The 22204-nt window shown below is 40.4% G+C and overlaps 4 protein-coding genes across 4 annotated transcripts; all 4 read left to right on the top strand.

The window, feature by feature from the left end:
• Nucleotides 1–4188: 4188 nt before the first annotated feature.
• LOC114533269 (NFX1-type zinc finger-containing protein 1-like) lies at nt 4189–9213 on the top strand. Its single transcript, XM_028554773.1, has 6 exons — nt 4189–4621; nt 5193–5597; nt 5688–6197; nt 6404–6763; nt 6882–9056; nt 9203–9213. Exons 1-6 carry the CDS (start codon nt 4189–4191, stop codon nt 9211–9213), a joined length of 3894 nt encoding a protein of 1297 aa, XP_028410574.1.
• Nucleotides 9214–10201: 988 nt separating this feature from the next.
• LOC114533258 lies at nt 10202–11098 on the top strand. The gene has a single exon (XM_028554763.1). The coding sequence runs from the start codon at nt 10202–10204 to the stop codon at nt 11096–11098; it is 897 nt and encodes a 298-aa protein (XP_028410564.1).
• A 793-nt stretch (nt 11099–11891) lies between these two features.
• On the top strand, nt 11892–13020 carry LOC114537109. Its single transcript, XM_028558248.1, has one exon. It carries the CDS (start codon nt 12085–12087, stop codon nt 12988–12990), a length of 906 nt encoding a protein of 301 aa, XP_028414049.1. The 5' UTR covers nt 11892–12084; the 3' UTR covers nt 12991–13020.
• An 861-nt stretch (nt 13021–13881) lies between these two features.
• LOC114536569 (NFX1-type zinc finger-containing protein 1-like) lies at nt 13882–21531 on the top strand. Its single transcript, XM_028557917.1, has 6 exons — nt 13882–14099; nt 14940–15384; nt 15551–15955; nt 16074–16583; nt 16877–17242; nt 17420–21531. The coding sequence occupies exons 2-6, from the start codon at nt 14949–14951 to the stop codon at nt 21508–21510; spliced, it is 5808 nt and encodes a 1935-aa protein (XP_028413718.1). The 5' UTR covers nt 13882–14099; nt 14940–14948; the 3' UTR covers nt 21511–21531.
• Nucleotides 21532–22204: the final 673 nt, after the last annotated feature.

Raw genomic sequence — 22204 nt, 5'->3', positions numbered from 1 at the left:
TACCTTTATTTAGTTCATCTCAATCCGTTTTTACGATCATAATGAAAAGAGACCATTGTTTTCAACACTAGACCACGAGAGATCTTGTGATTCACAGGTTCTTTCTTTATCTCACCTAAATCTTTTCTTTGGAGACGTGACAAAAACATTTTCCCCATGCAGGACTCGAACCACCAACTTACCAGTGCTAAGCCATTGTCGTTACCCAGCGACTATACCCCTCTTTCGATAATGATTGGTGTTTTTTATTTTACTTAAATCTTTTTTTTCGAGATGCTAATGAAAAACATTCCTTCCAGCATTCGAACCATCCCATACACAGACACGAGAACACCAACTTCTCCCTCGAAACCCAACAAAAAAGTGGGTACCGAATCGGTAAGCATCCAGGAGTTGACGGCTTAGTATATATGACATTGCTCAATGCGGTTATTGTGGAATTATTACTCGTTTACTGCGACTGCGTATGGTTTCTTAACACTGAATTTGGCTTTTTTTCGTTTTCCAATAGCGTTTAAGCATGTTTCATAAACGTAAAGTGTTCTTTTTCACTCACTGCATTTACTGCAACCTAAAACTGGTCGATTTCTTCAAGGAATGAAGTGAATTAAGGACATTTAAAATTTTCTTGACATCATGCAATAGTCCACACAGTGCACGAATGACCACATGCATACATCATATGCGTAGATAATTAAAGACAATACACTTACATGTAATTCCCATGTCTCAGAGTCAATTAACAAAATAATAAAAAAACCCATCCCGATTTCCGTTTCGGACCACAGTCTGACAGTTTACCATACAGTTGTCTTTACCACTAGACCACCAGCGCTTGATGTTTAGAGCTACCTTTATTTATTTCATGTCAAACCATTTTTACGATCATAATGAAAAGAGACCATTGTTTTCAACACTAGACCACGAGAGATCTTGTGATTCACAGGTTCTTTCTTTATCTCACCTAAATCTTTTCTTTCGAGTCGTGACAAAAACATTTTTCCCAAGGCAAGATTCGAACCACCATCTTACCAGTTACCAGCGAATTCTAATTCATATTTCAAAGACTTGTAAGGATAAGGTGTTTAGGTAAATTTTTCATAAATGAAAAAATTAATTTTTCTGGACCGACAAAAACTATTTTTTGTAAAAGTTTTAAAACTAACAGTGGTTCAGAAGCACTTAGACAAAAACAGTGAATTAAAATTTGTCCCATGCAGGGTTACCGCTAACCTAGCTTTGAACTGGCCTTTGAACTAAGAGACCGAACACTGATTTTATTCCAACAGGTTTTTTTTGTATATGCTCTCTAAAAGTCCATTAAATATATTCTGACCCCAATTAAATACAAACTTAATCGAACAGCATCAAAAGAACGGTTTATTTGTTCCTCTTGGAGGAATTGCCGTATCATGCGAGCGAAATCAAATCGCGCATTGGTAAATTAGAGAGATTTCGAGCTGTGCACCAACTCTTGGGAGACAAAACTGTAACGTAGATAAATACAGTCACATACACTTTCCAAATACTAGTATATTTCGCGCCAAAACACACTTGCGAGTTGCGACGACGAAAAATAATAAAAAAACCAAAAAAAAATCAAGGCGAATTTTCAACTCCGTCGCTCACGCTGGAGTGATAATTGAGAATGCTTTTTATTAAAAGCCTGTCTTTTAATAATAACAGCGTGATCGAGCGACCCATTTCCTGTTATTTTCCAAGAACCACAAGTAATTCCTGGGAAATACGTAACTACCGGTCGCTGGAATGTTGCTACAAACATTGTGTAATATTTAGTTTGAGATTCGCTGGTGAGTTTTAAAGCTACACACACAACCTTTAAACGGTACATGGAGTACGTATTATCATTTTGGATTATACAGTCAGGTGAGACTATAGATAGATATATACAGACTATAGATATATACATATAGATAGATACATATATTTATATAAATATATATAGACTCAGATGAGACTATATAGATATAGATATGTACGGACAGGTTACTGGCTTTATTTCAGGATTTTCATGCAGCTAATAGCGATATGCGAGGCCATATTCGTGTTCATTCACGTCAATACAGAAAGACAACTCATACGACCAAAAAAACCGTGCTATAGCTACTTTTTGTGTACCTAAACTAAAAGGCTGTTTACATGAGCCCGGTTACCCGAGTTCAACGAAACGTGAGATGATTTTGAGGTATTGAAATCAGCAGATAACATGATCCTGGTAGTGGAATAATCACCACAACAATAGCATGTGCTTACTTGGTGTCATAAAGACTTATTTCAATACCTCAAAGACCTTTCACACTTCATTGAATCTCGACCATGTTCGAGTTCGCCGGAAAACGACTAATTCGACCATGGTCGAGTTCGCCGGAAAACGACTAATTCGACCATGGTCGAGTTCGCCGGAAAACGACTAATTCGACCATGGTCGAGTTCGCCGGAAAACGACTAATTCGACCATGGTCGAGTTCGCCGGAAAACGACTAATTCGACCATGGTCGAGTTCGCCGGAAAACGACTAATTCGACCATGGTCGAGTTCGCCGGAAAACGACTAATTCGACCATGGTCGAGTTCGCCGGAAAACGACTAATTCGACCATGGTCGAGTTCGCCGGAAAATGGCAAATACGACCATGGTCATATTCGCCGGAAAACGGCAAATACGACCATGGTCATATTCGCCGGAAAATGGCAAATACGACCATGGTCATATTCGCCGGAAAATGGTAAATACGGCCATTGTTATAATCGTAGGAAAATGGCAAATACGACCATGGTCATATTCGCCGGAAAATGGCAAATACAACCATGGTCATATTCGCCGGAAAATGGCAAATACGACCATGGTCATATTCGCCGGAAAATGGTAAATACGACCATTGTTATAATCGTAGGAAAATGGCCGCAAATACGACCATGGTCATATTCGCCGGAAAATGGCAATTACGACCATGGTCATATTCGCCGGAAAATGGCAAATACGACCATGGTCATATTCGCCTGAAAATGGCAAATACGACCATGGTCATATTCGCCGGAAAACGGCAAATACGACCATGGTCATATTCGCCGGAAAACGGCAAATAATACGACCATGGTCATATTCGCCGGAAAACGGCAAATACGACCATGGTCATATTCGCCGGAAAATGGCAAATACGACCATGGTCATATTCGCCTGAAAATGGCAAATACGACCATGGTCATATTCGCCGGAAAATGGTAAATACGACCATTGTTATAATCGTAGGAAAATGGCAAATACGACCATGGTCATATTCGCCGGAAAATGGCAAATACGACCATGGTCATATTCGCCGGAAAATGGCAAATACGACCATGGTCATATTCGCCGGAAAATGGCAAATACGACCATGGTCATATTCGCCTGAAAATGGCAAATACGACCATGGTCATATTCGCCGGAAAACGGCAAATACGACCATGGTCATATTCGCCGGAAAACGGCAAATACGACCATGGTCATATTCGCCGGAAAATGGCAAATACGACCATGGTCATATTCGCTGGAAAATGGCAAATACGACCATGGTCATATAAGGATCATCTCTTATTGATCCAGTGTTACTACATAAGGAAACCTAAACTAAACTAACTTTATTTATACTGGCTCTATCAGTTCTAAACTGTTCTTCGCAGAGGTCCAGTAAGGATCATCTCTTATTGATCCAGTGTTACAACAGGAGGAAACCTAAACTAAACTAACTTTATTTATACTGGATATCTCTATCAGTTCTAAACTGTTCTTCCTAGAGGTCCAGCAAGGATAATCTCTTATTGATCCAGTGTTACTACAGGAGGAAACCTGAACTAAATTAACTTTTTTTACAGTGGATATCTCTATCAGTTCTAAACTGTTCTTCCTAGAGGTCCAGCAAGGATAATCTCTTATTGATCCAGTGTTACTACAGGAGGAAACCTAAACTAAATTAACTTTTTTTACAGTGGATAGCTCTATCAGTTCTTAACTGTTCTTCCTAGAGGTCCAGTAAGGATCATCTCTTATTGATCCAGTGTAACTACAGGAGGGAACCTAAACAAAATTAGCTTTATTTATACTAAATAGCTAATACAGTGAAAAAAGACCTAAGTTGGACAATCTTATAAAACCAAACTGTAAGCAATCTTCTTCACCATAGTTAAAGACAATGGAGCCACCGAAAAAGAAACGGAGAAAAGAGAGAAAGAAAAGAAAAAAGACGGAATGGCGCAAGGGCACATTATGTCCAATCAAGAACGAGAGACTTCTATTTATAAAACCCTTAAATGATTTACCAAAGGATTATAATCAGAGCAAAGATGTGTTCATGCACTGCGATGGTGTATCGAAATACGCACTGCCTGTGAAAGAAGGGGATTCCCTGAAATTTGTTCTTGGTGACAGAGACAAAGAAAGGCCAATGGCATGGAAAGTAAAGCTGCAGCAATACTCCAAGCGAAGCTGTCAAGAACTACTGGATTACATTGCGAAATATACGCAAGATTTGAATTCACAAGACTGTAAGAAAGTGCTTATGGAAACCTTATCCCATACTGTTATGTGGAGTGTCCTTGGTTCACCTGTTTTTGCGAGAGATGAAGGTTTGTATGGCATGGTTCTCGTTGATCACCGACAGTCAGCAATGTATTGTTTGTCGCAGGTGAAGAAGAAAAATTGTACAAAGCAAAGGACATTTTTTCAATCGCTTTAAAATCGCCCGTTGATTGCTACAACTTCGATTAACTCTTACGTCTGTATTCTAAAAGCTCATCACACTCAAACTCCTTGGGTGGGAGATCTCAATCTTCTCATAACGTTTCCATACGGTATTTTCAGTCGAATAGGGGCTTGATTTTCAGTGTTTTACTATAAATCTTTCCACTTATTCAGAAAGAACTTTCTCATTGACCAGCATTAACAAAGTATTTATGTCACACTCAATGAGTGTGAGTGTGAGTGAGCTTTTTAAATACAGGTGTTAGCGTTCCTAAATCGAGGATTTTTTAATAATTTTTGTTCCAAAGATGAAATTTTATCGCTTTTCAACCATTTTTTAAACGGTTGTGGAAAAAATCACTATCCGGTGGATAGCGCTATCCAGCCTTCGTACAAGCAGTCCCAGGTATGTACTAACTAAAAGCTTCTTCAGCTTTGTCACTTGTGTTTTCACAGGTGATCTGGAAGCTGTGCGTTTCGTTGAGGAACTCCTTCGTTTGTTGAAGTTAATTTTGCGTGTTAACAAAGGTTCCAAAACTCTTCTCGAAGAAATGATTAAGACGGTGGTTCAAGGAACGTTGTTTAAGGCATCCAACGATAAAAGCCTCCCCATGATGATCAAATCAAGCCACTATATTCCAGACGAAGATGTGTTTTACCTCCAGGATGGGAAAACTCCGTTATCAGCAGAACTCATTCGGAGTTTTTGCCGCGAGGTTATACGCCAAGTTCCGTCTGTTTCTCGCCGTCTGTTGCCTGTAGTTGGTGCAATCAATGAAAAGATACCAAACCCATCAAGTTTCCTATTTGATTTCATGTCGATTACTCTATCTGGAGAAGACAATATGATTGTTGATAAAGGTGTGTATTTAAATCTTTTACCTATTCTTTATTCTATTTACTAGTGTTTGTGATGAAATACGAGCTAACAGGTACTAATCTATGCCTTAGAAGCCTGGCAGGAGCTACCGTTTATTCCAACTGATCACGAGTTAGCTGGCAATCTGGTTGAAGCAGACACGCATCTTTCCCCAGTGAAGAATTCCTACCTTGATCCAGAGTCTTACATGGATACGTACTTCAGGCTGCTTCGTGCCGAGACCTTTTCGGCCATACAACATGGAATCAAAGAGCTCAAAGATTGTGAACTTGACGAAAGAGATATGAACGTGTATTATAATATCCATTTAGCTGGTTTTCAGCTCAAATATGGAGGATTCTCTCTCGCCGTTCACTTCACTCCATTTAGGCCTGTCAAGAAATGGCAAGCCTCGTCTCAACTCATGTTTGGAAATTTGGTGTGCATCTCACTGAACCGAAAGTTTGATGATGTCATATGGGCCGTGGTGTCCAATAGAGACAAAGCACTCCTCAACGAAGAGCAAATCATCATTTTAGAGTTGATAGAAGAAAACACGAAGAAGATGAGTCAGATAATAAGTTCCCTTCAAGCTTACGCAGGTAATTGATATTCACACTTTGTCGCTCTGCATTTTAACACATCGCTCATGCCGTCACTCTTTCTGTTTTAATAAGTTCTCATTTACAATACCATTCTTCGATCAACCTTCCAATGCATTAAAAATAAGCGTTTTACATGCCCTTTTTCACTGCCGCAGACAACAAGTGAATGCTGTCTTCAACTGGATTATTTTCTTCGAATACAGGTTCTGGAGTCATGGTCGAATCACCGACCTACTACCACTCCCTGAGTCCTATCCTGCGAAGTTTAAAAGAATTCGACATGGAAAATTTCCCACTTCAGGCAGAAGTTGTTTTCGCCGACAAGACATCACAACAGCCAAATTACCTCCAGCAAGCGAATACAGTGGATACTAGTCCTATATACAAAGAGAGTCCATCAACAGATGGAATGGAAGCCTCATCTCTCAATGAAATATCTAAAGGGACAATGGAGTTTGCCCGATTTTTAGAAGTCTTTAATGCGCAGTCTAGTACATCTTTGGAAGCAAGTCAGTCCGAGGCTTTGAAACAGGCTCTCACGAATAGACTGGCTATTATACAAGGTAAAAAAACACAATATCGTACCTCGCCTGCGATTTGATTTGTAAATCTTCATTACTCGGTAAGATTAAGAAATTTTCATCCATTTTAGACTTAAAAGTTAACTTTTCATTTCCATAGGTCCACCTGGTTGTGGTAAAACATACATCGGAGTCAAAATCGTTCAGCTGTTGTTAACCCTTTCGCCGAAGCTGGAAAAACCAATCTTATTGTTGACCTACAAGAACCATGCCTTGGACGAGTTCTTGAAACACATGTTGGATTTCTGTTCGATAAATGATCTGGTGAGAATTGGGGGCAGGTCCAAAGAGCCAGAGTTGGAGCCTTGTAATCTACAGGAAATCATGAGGTCATCACCGATAATTCCCGGCAAAGCACAGAGCAAAGCAATGCTTACAGAGATCCAAGAAACGAGAAATGAGATTGATAAAGTGCAAGAACGGATCACAGAGCTGTCATCTCAAGTTAATGCGAGCAGTTATTTGACAAAGGAGAGTTTCATTGCTGGTCTTAATGAAGAGCAATTGCAATCACTTCTCGTTGAAGCCGCGTGGGAAAGCAGTAGCCGCTTAATATACCCAGTGAGCAGCAGGAGGTACGCCAATAGGTCTTCAACTAAAAGACTGGTCACCGAAGTTGTGCGGCAATTTGGGTCTTTAAAAAATCTCCTGGAAACCGGAAATGCTGTGAACGACGAAGGTGTTCCTGTGACATCTTCAACCAGGCAGTCCGCGTCAGATTGTGTTAAAATGATCGACATGGCGTTTGAAGCGTGGCTGCCAGACAGACATATGAAAGAGGTCCTTCGGCAGGTAAAGTATTTCCATGCCCAATCCGTTCTTCAGGTTCTCGGCAAGCGCAAAGAGAAAGGTGCTTCAAACATGGCCGACGATGGCGACGACCAAGATGAGAGTGGTGATGAAGAGTACGTAAATGAACTCCTTGAAACAAGAATGATTGCTGGCTTTAAACAAGACGAGACATCAAACTATGGCGTGATTCTTTTCAAATCCTGTGAAAACAACGACAAAAAAGATATCTTATTTCAGATGTCGGACTATCCCGACGATATGCAAGTCAGTCAACCAATTCGTTCAGTAAAGAATCTGTGGAATTTGAACGAGGTTCAAAAATTGCATTTTCTTTATAGTCTTCTGAAGGAGAAAAGATCAAAAGCGACGGAAGAATTTGACGAGCTCATAAAAAAACTTAGGACGCTGAAGAAACGAAAAGAAGAAATAGAAATGAGTGAAAAGGTTGAAGTGCTGTCGCAGAAAAAGATCATCGGTGTGACTATCACTGGAGCATCAATCAATCATGATCTTCTTCATCAAATCGGTCCCAGTGTTGTGATTGTCGAAGAAGCCGCCGAAATCCTGGAACCAAGTCTTCTGGCTGCGCTGACGCCATCTTTAGAGCATCTCATTTTAATTGGCGATCACAAACAACTCAGACCACAAGTGGACACCTATGATCTGCGCAGAAACTTCCAGTTTGACAAGTCCATGATGGAGAGATTAATTGATTCTGGATTCCCTTTCAAATCGCTAACGAAGCAGAACCGGATGCGACCTGAATTTTCAGCCTTGTTGCTCGATATCTACCCAAATCTTGAGGATAATCTGGAAATGGTTTCCCTAAATCAGCCTTTGAAGTGTATTAAAAAGTCGATGTATTTCTGGTCGCATGAATCTCCTGAAAAGCACGAACGCACCTACACGAATGCCGAAGAAGCCGACCGCATCATAGCTCTGGTTTTGTATCTTTTGTGGAATGGCTGCCGCCCGTCAGAAATAACGGTTCTTTCCGCCTATCTCGGACAGACTAAACTTCTGAGAAACAAATTAAAGCAAATTAAAGTCGATTATGAGAAGCTATTCCAAGAAACCGCTCATGGATTGAAAAAAAGAAACAATGATAGAGCAAAAGACGGATTCGTGCAAGTCCAAACAATCGATGGGTATCAAGGTGATGAGAATAAATACATTCTTGTTTCGCTCGTGCGATCGAACGATAAAGAGATAATTGGTTTTCTGAAGGAGACGAATCGTCGTTGCGTAGCGCAGTCAAGGGCAAAATGTGGTATGTACTTCGTCGGAAATCTAAACCTCCTGAGAAACGCAAAGAATTCTCCCTGGAATAGGATGTTAAATTCAATGATCGAACAAGATTGTGCTGGGGACACGATCCCTCTTCGATGCTCCAAGCACGAGTCATCAATATACGAAGCCATCGATGCTGATATGGTTTTGGACGTCATTAAAGATCCTCAAAAACTTTGTCAGGCGAAGTGTGGTGCCTTTTATTCCTGTGGCATTCATAGATGCAAGAATTATTGTTTTCGCAAACATCATCACCGGTTTTGCATAGAAAACGTGGAAGATCGTTTCTCGAGCTGTGGCCATTCCGTAACACGTAGGTGCGATACACCTCTTTCTAAGATGCGTTGTAAGACAGAAGTGAAAGTTTCTTTGCCATGTGGACACGAGGCGAAAAAGAAATGCTATCAAGAGATTTGTGATATTGATTGCGATGAACCTGTTGCTTTTGTCTTTCCAAAATGTGGTCATGAAACCAAAACGATATGCCACCTCAAGTCTGAAGACATTTTTTGCTATGAACCGGTTGCTTTTGTCTTTCCAAAATGTGGTCATGAAACCAAAAAGATATGCCACCTCAAGATTGAAGACATTTTTTGTGACCATCGGTGTACAAAAATGAATTCCTGTGGTGTTCATCAATGTGTCAATAAGTGTGGCAAGGCTCATCGTCATGACAGTTGCCAGGAGATGATTGATTACAGTTTTCCTGTTTGCGAACATCCCTCGCCGAAAAGGAAGAGGTGTTCGGAAGATATCGCTTGGAACTGCACTGAAACTGTCTACTTCACCGGAATATGTAAACATGAAATCAGAAAGGAATGCTATGAGAAAGAAAGTGAAGTCAAATGCCCTATTAAACCGTGTGGAAAAATTCGACCAAAATGTGGTCATCCTTGCAGGAATGCTTGCGGAGACGATTGTGACAAAGGGGACTGCAAGGATTGCCGTCGTATACATGAAGAAAAGATGAAGAAGTTTAGAAACGATGCAAGAAAGAAAGTGAAAGAACTCGAAAATAAATTGAAAATAAGAACGGCAACTAGAACTATTTCAATCCATGAGGTTCACCCGAGTGGCTCATCTGCTGCAGAATATCAGATGGTTAACGACCTGGTCGTTAAGTTTACCCAACAAATGCACAACTGGTTTCCAAAAGTCATCAAGATTGAGAAAGTCACCAATCTTATTTTGGAAAAGAAATTTGAAGAAGCGAAGTGCAAAGCTTTTGGTGATTATATCGCTCAAAAATTCCATGGTACTGATGATAATGGTGTGAAGGGTATAACGCGAAATGGATTCAGAATGCCAGATCCTAATCCACCTGCTTCCAAAGGAGGTATGTATGGTCAAGGAATATACTTTGCGACGGATTCCTCCAAAAGCGCTCAAAGCATTTACACCAAAGGTTCCCAGAAACTTCTACTTTGTCAAGTTATTCTCGGAAAGTCAAAAACTGTTCAGCAATCGGACTATAGTTTAAACAAGCAGAAGTTACGATCTCATGGATACGACTCCGTTTACGCCCCACGTGGAACAGCTGTGAAGAACGATGAGTTTGTGATCTTCGATCCAGACCAAGCTCTTCCTCAGTACATCATCCATTTCTCTGACCTTAATACTGTTCTCCCACCCTCTCCGTCAAATCTCGCACCACAACAGCCACTTACCATAAAAAAAATGCTGCCAACAAGAACAGTGAATTTCCAGGACCCGTTCGAAATGTATTACAGCTTCGCCGAGTCCCATTTCAGAAGAATGGCAGCTAAGGGTAATCCACCGTTGACCGCGCAACAAGCTAAGATTTCCTCCATCGACATCGTCATTAACAACGTTCTTGAGACAAAGTTCCAAGCAACTAAAAGAAAATTTCAAGCTCAAGGCATCCCCGACCGAGAAATTCTTGCTTATCATGGGACCGCACCGAGCAATATACAGAGTATTTTGCAAAAAAACCTTCTGCTAAGTTTCGCCCGCAGACAGCTTTATGGTAGAGGGAATTATTTCTCAGAATTCCCAGGTATCAGTTTAGGTTATGGACATGGTCTCCTTCTGTGTCGTATTCTTCCCGGAAGAGAATTCGTAGATACCAGTGGATCTAACATTCCTTCTGGATACAACTCAAAGAAAGTTCTGTTGACTGGTCAACCCGCAGGTGCTGCAGCGAACGCTAATGGGGAAATGATCATTATTGACAATTCTGATCAAATCTTGCCTTTCTACGTTATTCATCGTTGAACAAACATTGATCGAATGAAACTTAATATACATTATATACTTTGACAAGTTTGTCTCACAATTATTACCTATTCTATAAATATAGGAAGATTTGAAGCTTCACATTGCATGCCAAATAGCGCGTGTATATATAACCAGTGAACTCATTTGAACAAAACATGCTACAAGTGATGACGTCAGTGCTACGTCATTTGAAACAAGAAGATCTTATCATGACGTCACCGATTTTTAACCGGAGTCATGCGTGGGCCTCGCGAGAGCTGCCAAAATTTGGTTAGACATAATTAATAAATGTTTAGACTTTTTCTAGTTTCTACCTTTGTAATCTATGTAAGATGATTGATTACAGTTTTCCTGTTTGCGAACATCCCTCGCCGAAAAAGAAGAGGTGTTCGGAAGATATCGCTTGGAACTGCACTAAAACTGTCTACTTCACCGGATTATGTCAACATGAAATCAAAAAGAAATGCTATCAGAAAGAAAGCGAAGTCAAATGCCCTGTTAAACCATGTGGAAAAATTCGACCAAAATGTGGTCATCCTTGTAGGAATGCTTGCGGAGACGATTGTGACAAAGGTGAGTGCAAGGATTGCCGTCTTATACACGAGGAAAAGATGAGGAAGTTTAAAAAAGATGCATCGAACAGAGTGAAAGAGCTCGAAAATAAATTGAAAAGAAGAACGGCAACTAGAATTTCAATCCATGAGGTTCACCCGAGTGGCTCATCCGCTGCGGAATATCAGATGGTTAGCGACCTGGTCGTTAAGTTTACCCAACGAATGCACAACTGGTTTCCAAAAGTCATCAAGATTGAGAAAGTCACCAATCTTATTCTGGAAAAGAAATTTGAAGAAGCGAAGTCCAAAGCTTTTGGTGATTATATCGCTCCAAAATTCCACGGCACGTCAAACACTGCATTGGGAAAAATTATCCGAAAGGGCTTCAAAATACCAGAGGCCAATCCCCGCCCTCCAAAAAAACCAGGCATGTATGGCCAAGGCATCTACTTTGCTACGGACTCTTCGAAAAGCGCCCGAGAGATTTACACCAAAGGTTCCCAAAAACTTTTGTTGTGTCAAGTTATTCTTGGTAAGTCCATGACTGTCGAGAAAGCGGATAGCAGCTTAAATAGGGAGAAACTTCGCTCTAAAAAATTCGATTCTGTGTATGCCCCACGAGGTACAGAAGTGATCAATGATGAGTTTGTCATCTTTAATCCAGACCAAGCGCTTCCTCAGTACATCATCCATTTCTCCGACAGAAAAACACTGGTACCTCCCTCACCGTCCATACATACAAAAGAGGCTTGTATCGTAAAGAAGATGAAAGCATCGAGATCAGTGAACTTTCAAGATCCTTTTGAAATGTACTACAACTATGCGGAATCTCACTTCAGAAGAATGGCAACTACGAGTTCCCTCCTACGCCAAGCTACTATTTCATCCATTGATATCGTAATCAACAAAGACCTCGAGGACAAGTTTGAAGCAACCAAGAAGTCGTTCAAAAGCCAAGGAATTCCTGACACGGAAATTCTTGCTTATCACGGAACCGACAAGAAGAACATCGATAGTATCCTCCAGAGCAACTTGCAGTTAAGTTACGCGAAAAGACAAGCTTATGGCAAAGGTAACTACTTCTCAGAATTCCCTGCTGTGAGTCTGGGTTATGGCGATGGTGGTCTTCTCTTGTGTCGCATTCTTCCTGGAAAAGAATTCGTCGACTCCACTGCCTGTGATATCCCACCAGACTACAATTCCAAAAAAGTAATCGGAGATCAGTCTACACGAGTTATGGGACCTGGGGCAGTCAGTAGGGCCAACGCAAGTGGTGATATGATCATTATTGAAAATTCTGATCAGATTTTGCCCTTCTTTGTTATCCATCGTTGAACTACTATTAAACATTTTAATTAAATAAAACATGCTACGAATGATAACGTCATTTGAAACAACTAACAGGTAAATCTCACCATGTCGTCACCAGTATTCAACCAAAATAGCGAGATCAGAGATCTGTCAAAATCAACTTAAACGCCTTCAATAAATGCTTAGACAGTTCTCTCGTTTGTAACCTGTACATGCACCACTCGAACCACAGAGAATATATTTCATATTACAACAATTCTATAGCGCTTTGACGTATTTTGCAAGTCGAAATGGAGGAATTTGTAAAAAATCACTTATGGATTAGGATTATTTTAAGCAGAGAATTAATGTTCTTAATAAGAAGAATTCTTATTAACTTAGGTTGAGATCGCTTATTTTTGGCTGCTGTGTAAGTTCACACGAGAAACATATAGTTCTTTAGCTGGGCTGCTATGCTTTGTCGGTTCTCTACTTCTCTATAATAGATTGCCTTCTCACACAGTAGCTATGTACCTGATGTTTTGTATTTCCTATTTTCCTATGTTTCAGCTGCTGATTGTTCAGTTAGTTCGTATAATTATTTTGTTTCTCATTTGTTTGTTTTGATATTTTCGCTTATGAAATATTTTGAGCTTCACTGTGATGTTTATGGACGTTATCTGCTTGATTTAATTTTGACTTATCCGCCGTTTTACTTCAAGCTAAACGGGCTTGATACAACCGGCCCCTGATATATAAGCGCCCTGCTATTCGTAAACATTATAACTGATTTATTATTAAGATTCACACAGTTGCATACTACACAAAGTTACATACAATATTACAAAAAGTTAAATATCAGAGGAAGGAAAAAAGGATTATAATTATTATGATGGTGTTAATTGTGCGCAGCGATCAAAGTAGCCTAGGCTGTGATTATACATCGTCACAGTTTATCGTCACTACTCCCACTGACGCCATTTCCTGTTTTCTTCCAGGAACCACAACCACGAATTCCAAGTAATGGCACACCTCACACCTGCCAGTAATATGACCCTATTTTGCAATATTCGGTTCAACATTCGTGAATTGAAGTTAAAACTGACTAATTCGACTATGGAAAACCTCAATTGAATTTGGATTATATAGTCCAGGTGAGTATTTTAATACATTCAAAATATGATTTCTATAAACATACTAGAAATATTATTTCTAGTATTTCTATAAACCATTATTTCTCATATTTTTATCCCATATAAGCCTTATTCAATCTATTCTTCACTATAAATTACATATATGTCCAAATGTATGTACTGATTTTGAAAATTATATCGGATATAGTGCTAAATGCCAATTCTAAGCACGACATTAGTATATTCAAAGTTTCCGAAGCCTTTCTTTGCCTATAAAATTATCTTATTTGTTATGTATCTATGTTTATATATGCGCCAGCGTGACCGCAGCTTGTTTAAACAATCGCAAAGCATTTTTCTCCACATCGCCTGCTGTGAGGTTAAGAATATATAATGATTTATTACGATTTATACTGAATAGTTCTAAACTGTTCTTCCTAGATGCCTAGCAAGGATCATCTATTATTGACCCAGTTTTACTATAGAAGCCGTTAGAAGAAGTCTGAACTTTTTTAAACTTTTTTTAGAAAGTAACTTTTTTTATACTGGATAGCCCAATCAGTTCCAAATAGTTCTTCTTAGAGGCCAGTAAGGATCGTCTCTTATTGATTCAGACATTCAGTATTAAGGTCTGGTCACACGATGCAATTTTATTGGTTCCAATTCACTTCTGATGGATGTTTTATAGTTTGTTGTCTAACGATGTTTACGGGCACTAAATAACAGACTACATTCCATACGTCAGAAGTGAATTGGATCCAACAAAATTGGATCGTGTGAACAGACCTTTAGTTAGCCGAAGTAAGCTAGCTGAAATGATGGGCAGTTGTGTAAAACAAAATTATGTGAAATCTTCTATAGTTAAGGACAATGAAACCACAGAAGAAAAAACGGAAAACTGTCGGCCTGAAACAAAAAGAAAACACGCAATGGCACAAGGGCACACTATGTCCAATCAGAAACGAGAAATCTATCTTTATAAAACCCCGGAATGTCTTACCAGAGGAATATAATCAAAACAAAGATGTGTTCATGCATCCTGACAACGTATCAAAATACGTGCTGCCTTTAAAAGGTGGGGATTCGGTGGAATTTGTGCTAGGAGAGAGGGATAAAGAAAGGCCAATGGCACGGAAAGTAAAGCTGCAGCAATATTCCAAGCGAAGCTGTCAAGAACTACTGGATTACATTGCGAAATATACGCAGGATTTACAATCACCAGACTGTAAAAAAGTTCTTATGGAAACTTTATCCAATACAATCATGTGGAATTTCCTCGCTTCGCCTGCTTTTGCGGAAGATAGAGGTTAGTGACTTAGTGTGATGCTGGTCAATTGGGCTCTATTCTCACTCTATTTTAGACTTAAAAAATGATGATGATTGTAAAGAAGGAAAATTAGGTATTGATCATACGTAAAATTGTATGTATTTGCTACAGATCCTCTTCATTGGTGTCACTTGTTCTTTTCCAGATGATCCGGAAGCTGTACATTACGTTGAAGAACTTCTTCGTCTGCTGAAATTGATTTTGCGTGTTGGGAAGGGTTCGAAAAATCTTGTCGAAGAGGCTATTAAGACGGTGGTTCAAGGAACATTGTTTAAGGCATCCAACGATAAAAGTCTCCCTAAGATGGTCAAATCAAGCCGCTATATTCCAGAGCGGGATGTATTTTACCTCCGAGATGAGCAAATTCTTTTATCAGCAGAGCTCATTCGAGGTTTTTGCCACGAGGTTATTCGCCAAGTCCCGACTGTTTCACGCTGTCTGTTGCCCGTAGTTAGTGCTATCAATGAAAGGATACCAAACCCATCAAGTTTTCTATTTGAGTTCCTATCTCTTGCTTTATCTGGAGAAAGCAGTATGATTGCTGATGAAGGTGCGTTCTTAATTTCTTATCGTAGTGTTTGCTCACAATGGTAAACATATCGCGTTTCCTGGCTTACCCAGGGCTCTATGTTTACAATAGTACTATTACAGCTTGTCTATACTTTCAGGAGTATGGCAAGAACTACCGTTTATTCCAACTGATCATGAGTTAGCTGGCAATCTGGTTGAAGCAGACAAACATCTTTCCCCAGTGAAGAATTCCTACCTCGATCCAGAGTCTTACATGGATACATACTTCAGGCTGCTTCGTGCCGAGACCTTCTCGGCCATACAACATGGAATCAAAGAGCTCAAAGATTGTGAACTGGACGAAAGAGATATGAACGTGTATCATAATATCCACCTGGCTGGTTTTGAGATCCAACATGGCCGTTTCTCTCTTGCCGTTCACTTCTCTCCAGCTAGAGATGTCAAGAAATGGGAAGCCTCGCCTCAACTCATGTTTGGAAATTTGGTGTGCATCTCACTGAACCGAAAGTTTGATGATGTCATATGGGCCGTGGTGTCCAATAGAGACACAGATATCTTGAACAAACACAAGATCATCATGTTAGAGTTGATAGACGAAAACACCAAGAAAATGAGTCAGATAATAAGTTCCCTTCAAGCTCATGCAGGTAGTTGATCTTTGAAATTTTATTATTCATTATATCCTCAAGTCACTGATTAATTTTTAATTACTCATTAATTTAATAATTAATTACTAATCCATTACTAATAGATTAATTTACTAATGAAAAAATTTATTACTAATTAACTCATAAATTGATTCTCAGTCAAGGATTCAGTCATGATTCAGTCCATTCCTATTATATTTTGATGAATCTCTAAACGTATTTCAAATACGCGTTTCTACCACTGGCTTGATTTCAAGTTTCCTTCTCTTGATTCTTTCTTCGAATATTTACAGGTTCTGGAGTCATGGTCGAATCACCGACCTACTACCACTCCCTGAGTCCTATCCTGCGAAGTTTAAAAGAATTCGACATGGAAAGTTTCCCACTTCAGGCAGAAGTTGTTTACGCCGACAAGACATCTCAACAGCCAAATTACCTCCGGCACGCGAATACAGTGGATACTAGTCCTATATACAAAGAGAGTCCATCAAAAAGAGGATTTTTTGCCTCGTGGATGTCTCCCAACGATATCTCCAACGGGACAATGGACTTTGCACGATTTTTAGAAGTCTTCAATGCGCATTCCAGCACATCCTTGGAGGCAAGCCAGACCGAGGCTTTGAAACAGGCTCTCACGAATAGACTGGCTATTATACAAGGTAAAAAAGCAGAGACTATATATCTCCTCTTTTCTGTTCCACAATTTTCTAGTTTGTCAACGTGGATTTGTTTGAAATTCGATCAGTGCTGTCTGTCTATTCCAGACTTGCAAAATGGATCAGGGATTAGGGATTAGGCGATTTTAGCTTAGTTGTTTTCATTTCTATTTTCTCCAGGTCCACCTGGCTGTGGTAAAACTTTCATTGGAGTGAAAATCGTTCAGCTGTTGTTATCCCTTTCTCCGAAACTTGGGAAACCAATCTTATTGCTGACCTACAAAAACCACGCCCTAGACGAGTTCCTGAAACACATGTTGCAATTCTGTTCGATAGATGATCTGGTGAGAATTGGCAGCAGGTCCAAAGAGCCAGAGTTGGAGCCTTGTAATCTACAGGAAATCATGAGATCACTGATGAGGGACAAGAGTTACAGCAAAGCAATGTTCGCTGAAATCCAAGATACGAGGAATGAGATTGATGAAGTGCAACAACGGATCAAAGAGCTGTCATCTCAAGTTGATGCAAGCAGTCATTTGACAAAGAAAAGTTTCATTGATGATCTTAGTGAGGAGCAGTTGCGTTCACTTCTCGTCGAGGCCGCCTGGGGAAGGAGTGGTCGACTAAAATACCGTGTGAACTCTAATACGTTTGTCGATAGGGCGTGGGCTAATAAACTGGTCGACGAAATCGGGCTGTGTTTTGGGTCAATAAAAAATCTCTTCCAAATGGGAGGTGCAGTCAAAGACGAAACCACCACACATTGCTTTAAAATGTTCGAGATAGCGTTTGAAGCGTGGCTACCGAACAGGCAGGATCTTCGACGTATGAAAGAGTTTCATGCTCAATTTGTTCTGCAAGTTCGCAGCGAGCGCAGAGAAGAGGACGATGCTTCCAACGTGACTGACGATGGTGACGATCAAGATAGTGGTGATGAAGAACACGTGAAAGAGTTACTTGAAACAAGAATGATTGCTGGCTTCAAGCAAGGTGAGCGGTCAAAAGACGGTGTGGTCCTTTTCAAGTCCGTTAAAAACAACGACAAAAAGGGCGTCTTGATCGAGATCTCCGATTATCCCAACGATATGCAAGTCAATCCACAAATTCGCCTTGTGAAGAATCTTTGGAACTTAAACGAGATTGAAAAACTACAGTTCCTTCATTGTATTCTGAACGAAAAAACATCCGGCGCTTCGGAAGAATTTGACGAGCTCATTGAAAAGCTAGAACTGCTGAAGAAACGAAAGGAAGAAATGGAAATGAATAAAAAGGTTGAAATGCTGTTACAGAAAAAGATCATCGGTGTGACCATCACTGGAGCATCAATCAATCATGATCTTCTTCATCAGATCGGTCCCAGTGTTGTGATTGTCGAGGAAGCCGCTGAAATCCTGGAACCAAGTCTTCTGGCTGCGCTGACGTCATCTTTAGAGCATCTCATTTTAATTGGCGACCACAAACAACTTAAACCTCAAGTGGACACCTATGAGTTGCGCAGAGACTTCCAGTTTAACAAGTCCATGATGGAGAGATTAATCGATTCTGGATTCCCTTTCAAATCGCTAACGAAGCAGAACCGGATGCGACCCGAATTTTCAGCTTTGCTGCACGATATCTACCCAAATCTTGAAGATAACTTGGAAATGGTTTCCCTGAATCAGCCTTTGAAGTGCATTAAAAAGTCGATGTATTTCTGGTCGCATGAATCTCCTGAAAAGCACGAACGCACCTACACGAATGTCGAGGAAGCCGACCGCATCATAGCTCTGGTTTTGTATCTTTTGTGGAATGGCTGCCGCCCGTCAGAAATAACGGTTCTTTCCGCCTATCTCGGACAGACTAAACTTCTCAGAAACCAGTTGAAGAAAGCTAAAGCCAAACATCAGGAATTATTCCAAGAAACCGCCGCCGATGATAATGTTGCCGATGATGAAGACGGTGGATTGAAAGACGGATTCGTGCAAGTCCAAACAATCGACATGTATCAAGGAGATGAGAATAAATACATTCTTGTTTCGCTCGTGCGATCGAACAAGAATAATAAAATTGGGTTTCTGAAGGAGTGGAATCGTCGTTGTGTAGCACAGTCAAGGGCAAAGTGCGGCATGTACTTTGTCGGAAATCTAAACGTCCTAAGAGACGCAAGGAATTCTCCCTGGTACAGGATGATAAATTCAATGATTGGACAAGAATGCGCTGGGTACACGATCCCTCTTCGATGCTCCAAACACGCGACATCAATATACGAAGCCATCGATGCTGACGGGGTGAAAGAAGTCATGACAAATCCTAAAAGCCTGTGCAAAGAGAGATGCGGTGTTGTTTATCCCTGTGGCATTCATTGCTGCAAGCGATCCTGTCTTCCCAGTCATTCCCACGCGTCTTGCGTTGAAATTGTTGATGACTGGTTTCCCGGCTGCGGCCATCCGGTTAAACGCAAATGCGTGCAACCTCTTTCCCAGATGCTTTGTAGGACAGAAGTCAAAGTTTGCCTTCCGTGTGGACACGAGGCGAAGAAGGAATGCCATCAACGAACGTGTGACATTCTCTGCCATGAACCTGTCGTCGATACCTTTCCAAAATGTGGCCATAAAACAGAGAGGAAATGCTACGTGAAGATTGAATTTCTCTCGTGTGAACATCCGTGTACAAAAATGAATTCCTGTGGTGTTCATCGATGTGTCGATAAGTGTGGCAAGGCTCATCGCCATGACAGTTGCCAGAAGATGATAGACTACACTTTTCCTGTTTGCAAACATCCCTCGCCGAAAAGGAAAAAGTGTTCGGAAGATATCGCTTGGAACTGCACTAAAACGGTCTACTTCACCGGAATATGTCAACACCCTATCGCGAAGCAATGCTATCAACAAGATGGCGAAGTCAAATGCCCTGTCAAACCGTGTGGAAAGAAACGAAAGTGTGGTCATCCTTGTACGAATACTTGCGGGGACGATTGCGAGAAAGGTGACTGCAGGAATTGCCATGATATACACAAAGAAAAGATGAGAAAATTCCACGAAGATGCAAAGAAGAGAGTGAAAGATCTTGAAGATAAGATAACAAGGAAAACGGTGTCAACGTTTTCAATCGATGAGGTTCACTCGAGAGGCTCATCAGCTGCGGAATATCAGATGGTTAACGACCTGGTCGTTAAATTTACTCAAAAAATGCACAACTGGTTCCCAAAAATCACCAAGATTGAGAAAGTCACCAATCTTGTTTTGGAAAAGAAATTTGAAGAAGCGAAGTCGAAGGCATTTGGTGATTATATCGCTCAAAAATTCCATGGTACTGATGATAATGGCGTAAGGGGTATAACGCAAAATGGATTCAGAATGCCAGATCCTAATCCACCAGCCAACAAACGAGGTATGTATGGTCAAGGAATATACTTTGCGACAGATTCCTCCAAAAGCGCTCAAAACATTTACACCAAAGGTTCCCAGAAACTTCTACTTTGTCTGGTTATTCTCGGAAAGTCAAAAACCGTTCAGCAATCGGACTATAATTTAAACAAGCAGAAGTTGCGATCTCATGGATACGACTCCGTTTTTGCCCCACGTGGAACAGCTGTGAAGAACGATGAGTTTGTGATCTTCGATCCAGACCAAGCTCTTCCTCAGTACATCATCCATTTCTCTGACCTTAATACTGTTCTCCCACCCTCTCCGTCAAATCTTGCCGCACCACAACAGCCACTTACCATAAGAAATATGCTGCCAACAAGAACAGTGAATTTCCAGGACCCGTTCGAAATGTATTACAGCTTCGCCGAGTCCCATTTCAGAAGAATGGCAGCTAAGGGTAATCCACCGTTGACCGCGCAACAAGCTAAGATTTCCTCCATCGACATCGTCATTAACAACGTTCTTGAGACAAAGTTCCAAGCAACTAAAAGAAAATTTCAAGCTCAAGGCATCCCCGACCGAGAAATTCTAGCTTATCATGGGACCGCGCCGAACAATATACAGAGTATTTTGCAAAACAACCTTCAACTAAGTTTCGCCCGTAGACAGGCCTACGGTAGAGGGAATTATTTCTCAGAATTCCCAGGTATCAGTTTAGGTTATGGACATGGTCTCCTTCTGTGTCGTATTCTGCCCGGAAAAGAATTCGTAAATACCAGTAGCTCTAACATTCCTGTTGGATACAACTCAAAGAAAGTTTTGTTAACTGGTCAACCCGCAGGTGCCGCAGCGAACGCTAATGGGGAAATGATTATTATTGACAATTCTGATCAAATCTTGCCTTTCTACGTTATTCATCGTTGAACAAACATTGATCGAATGAAACTTAATATACATTATATACTTTGACAAGTTTGCCTCACAATTATTACCCTAGTCTATAAAAATAAGAAGATTTGAAGCTTCACATTGCATGCCAAATAGCGCGTGTATATATAACCAGTGAACTCATTTGAACAAAACATGCTACAAGTGATGACGTCAGTGCTACGTCATTTGAAACAAGAAGATCTTAACATGACGTCACCGATTTTTAACCGGAGTCATGCGTGGGCCTCGCGAGAGCTGCCAAAATTTGGTTGGACATCATTAATAAATGTTTAGACTTTTTCTAGTTTCTACGTTTGTAATCTATAAACCACTAGAACCTGACGGAGAAAATATATATTTCATATCATAACAATTTATAGCGCCTTTTTTCAGCACATTTCGACGCCTACTTGTAAGAAATCCCTTATGTAAAGTTATTCTTTCGCGTTACCATTTTTATCATGCCATACCACTTGTTAATTGTTATACAAACTGCGTGCGTATGTAAATTCATTTACAATTCAAATTGCACAGAATAGCAAATTCCTGACACAAAAACGCTTATGACTTTCGCCTTGAGGTTACATCCGTTTCCGCAATTAAACGCGGTCGCATGTCTTTGTCAAAACTCACCGTGACCTGCCAGATAATCGGAAACGCTTAATGCACTGGACTAGTCACATTTCAA

The sequence above is a fragment of the Dendronephthya gigantea genome, unplaced genomic scaffold (assembly GCF_004324835.1).
Source record: "Dendronephthya gigantea isolate DGI-Jeju-01 unplaced genomic scaffold, DenGig_1.0 000002F, whole genome shotgun sequence".
NCBI classification, from domain to species: domain Eukaryota; kingdom Metazoa; phylum Cnidaria; class Anthozoa; order Malacalcyonacea; family Nephtheidae; genus Dendronephthya; species Dendronephthya gigantea.
The sequence above is the reverse complement of the archived record's forward strand: the minus strand, read 5'-3'. Positions and strand labels throughout refer to the sequence as shown.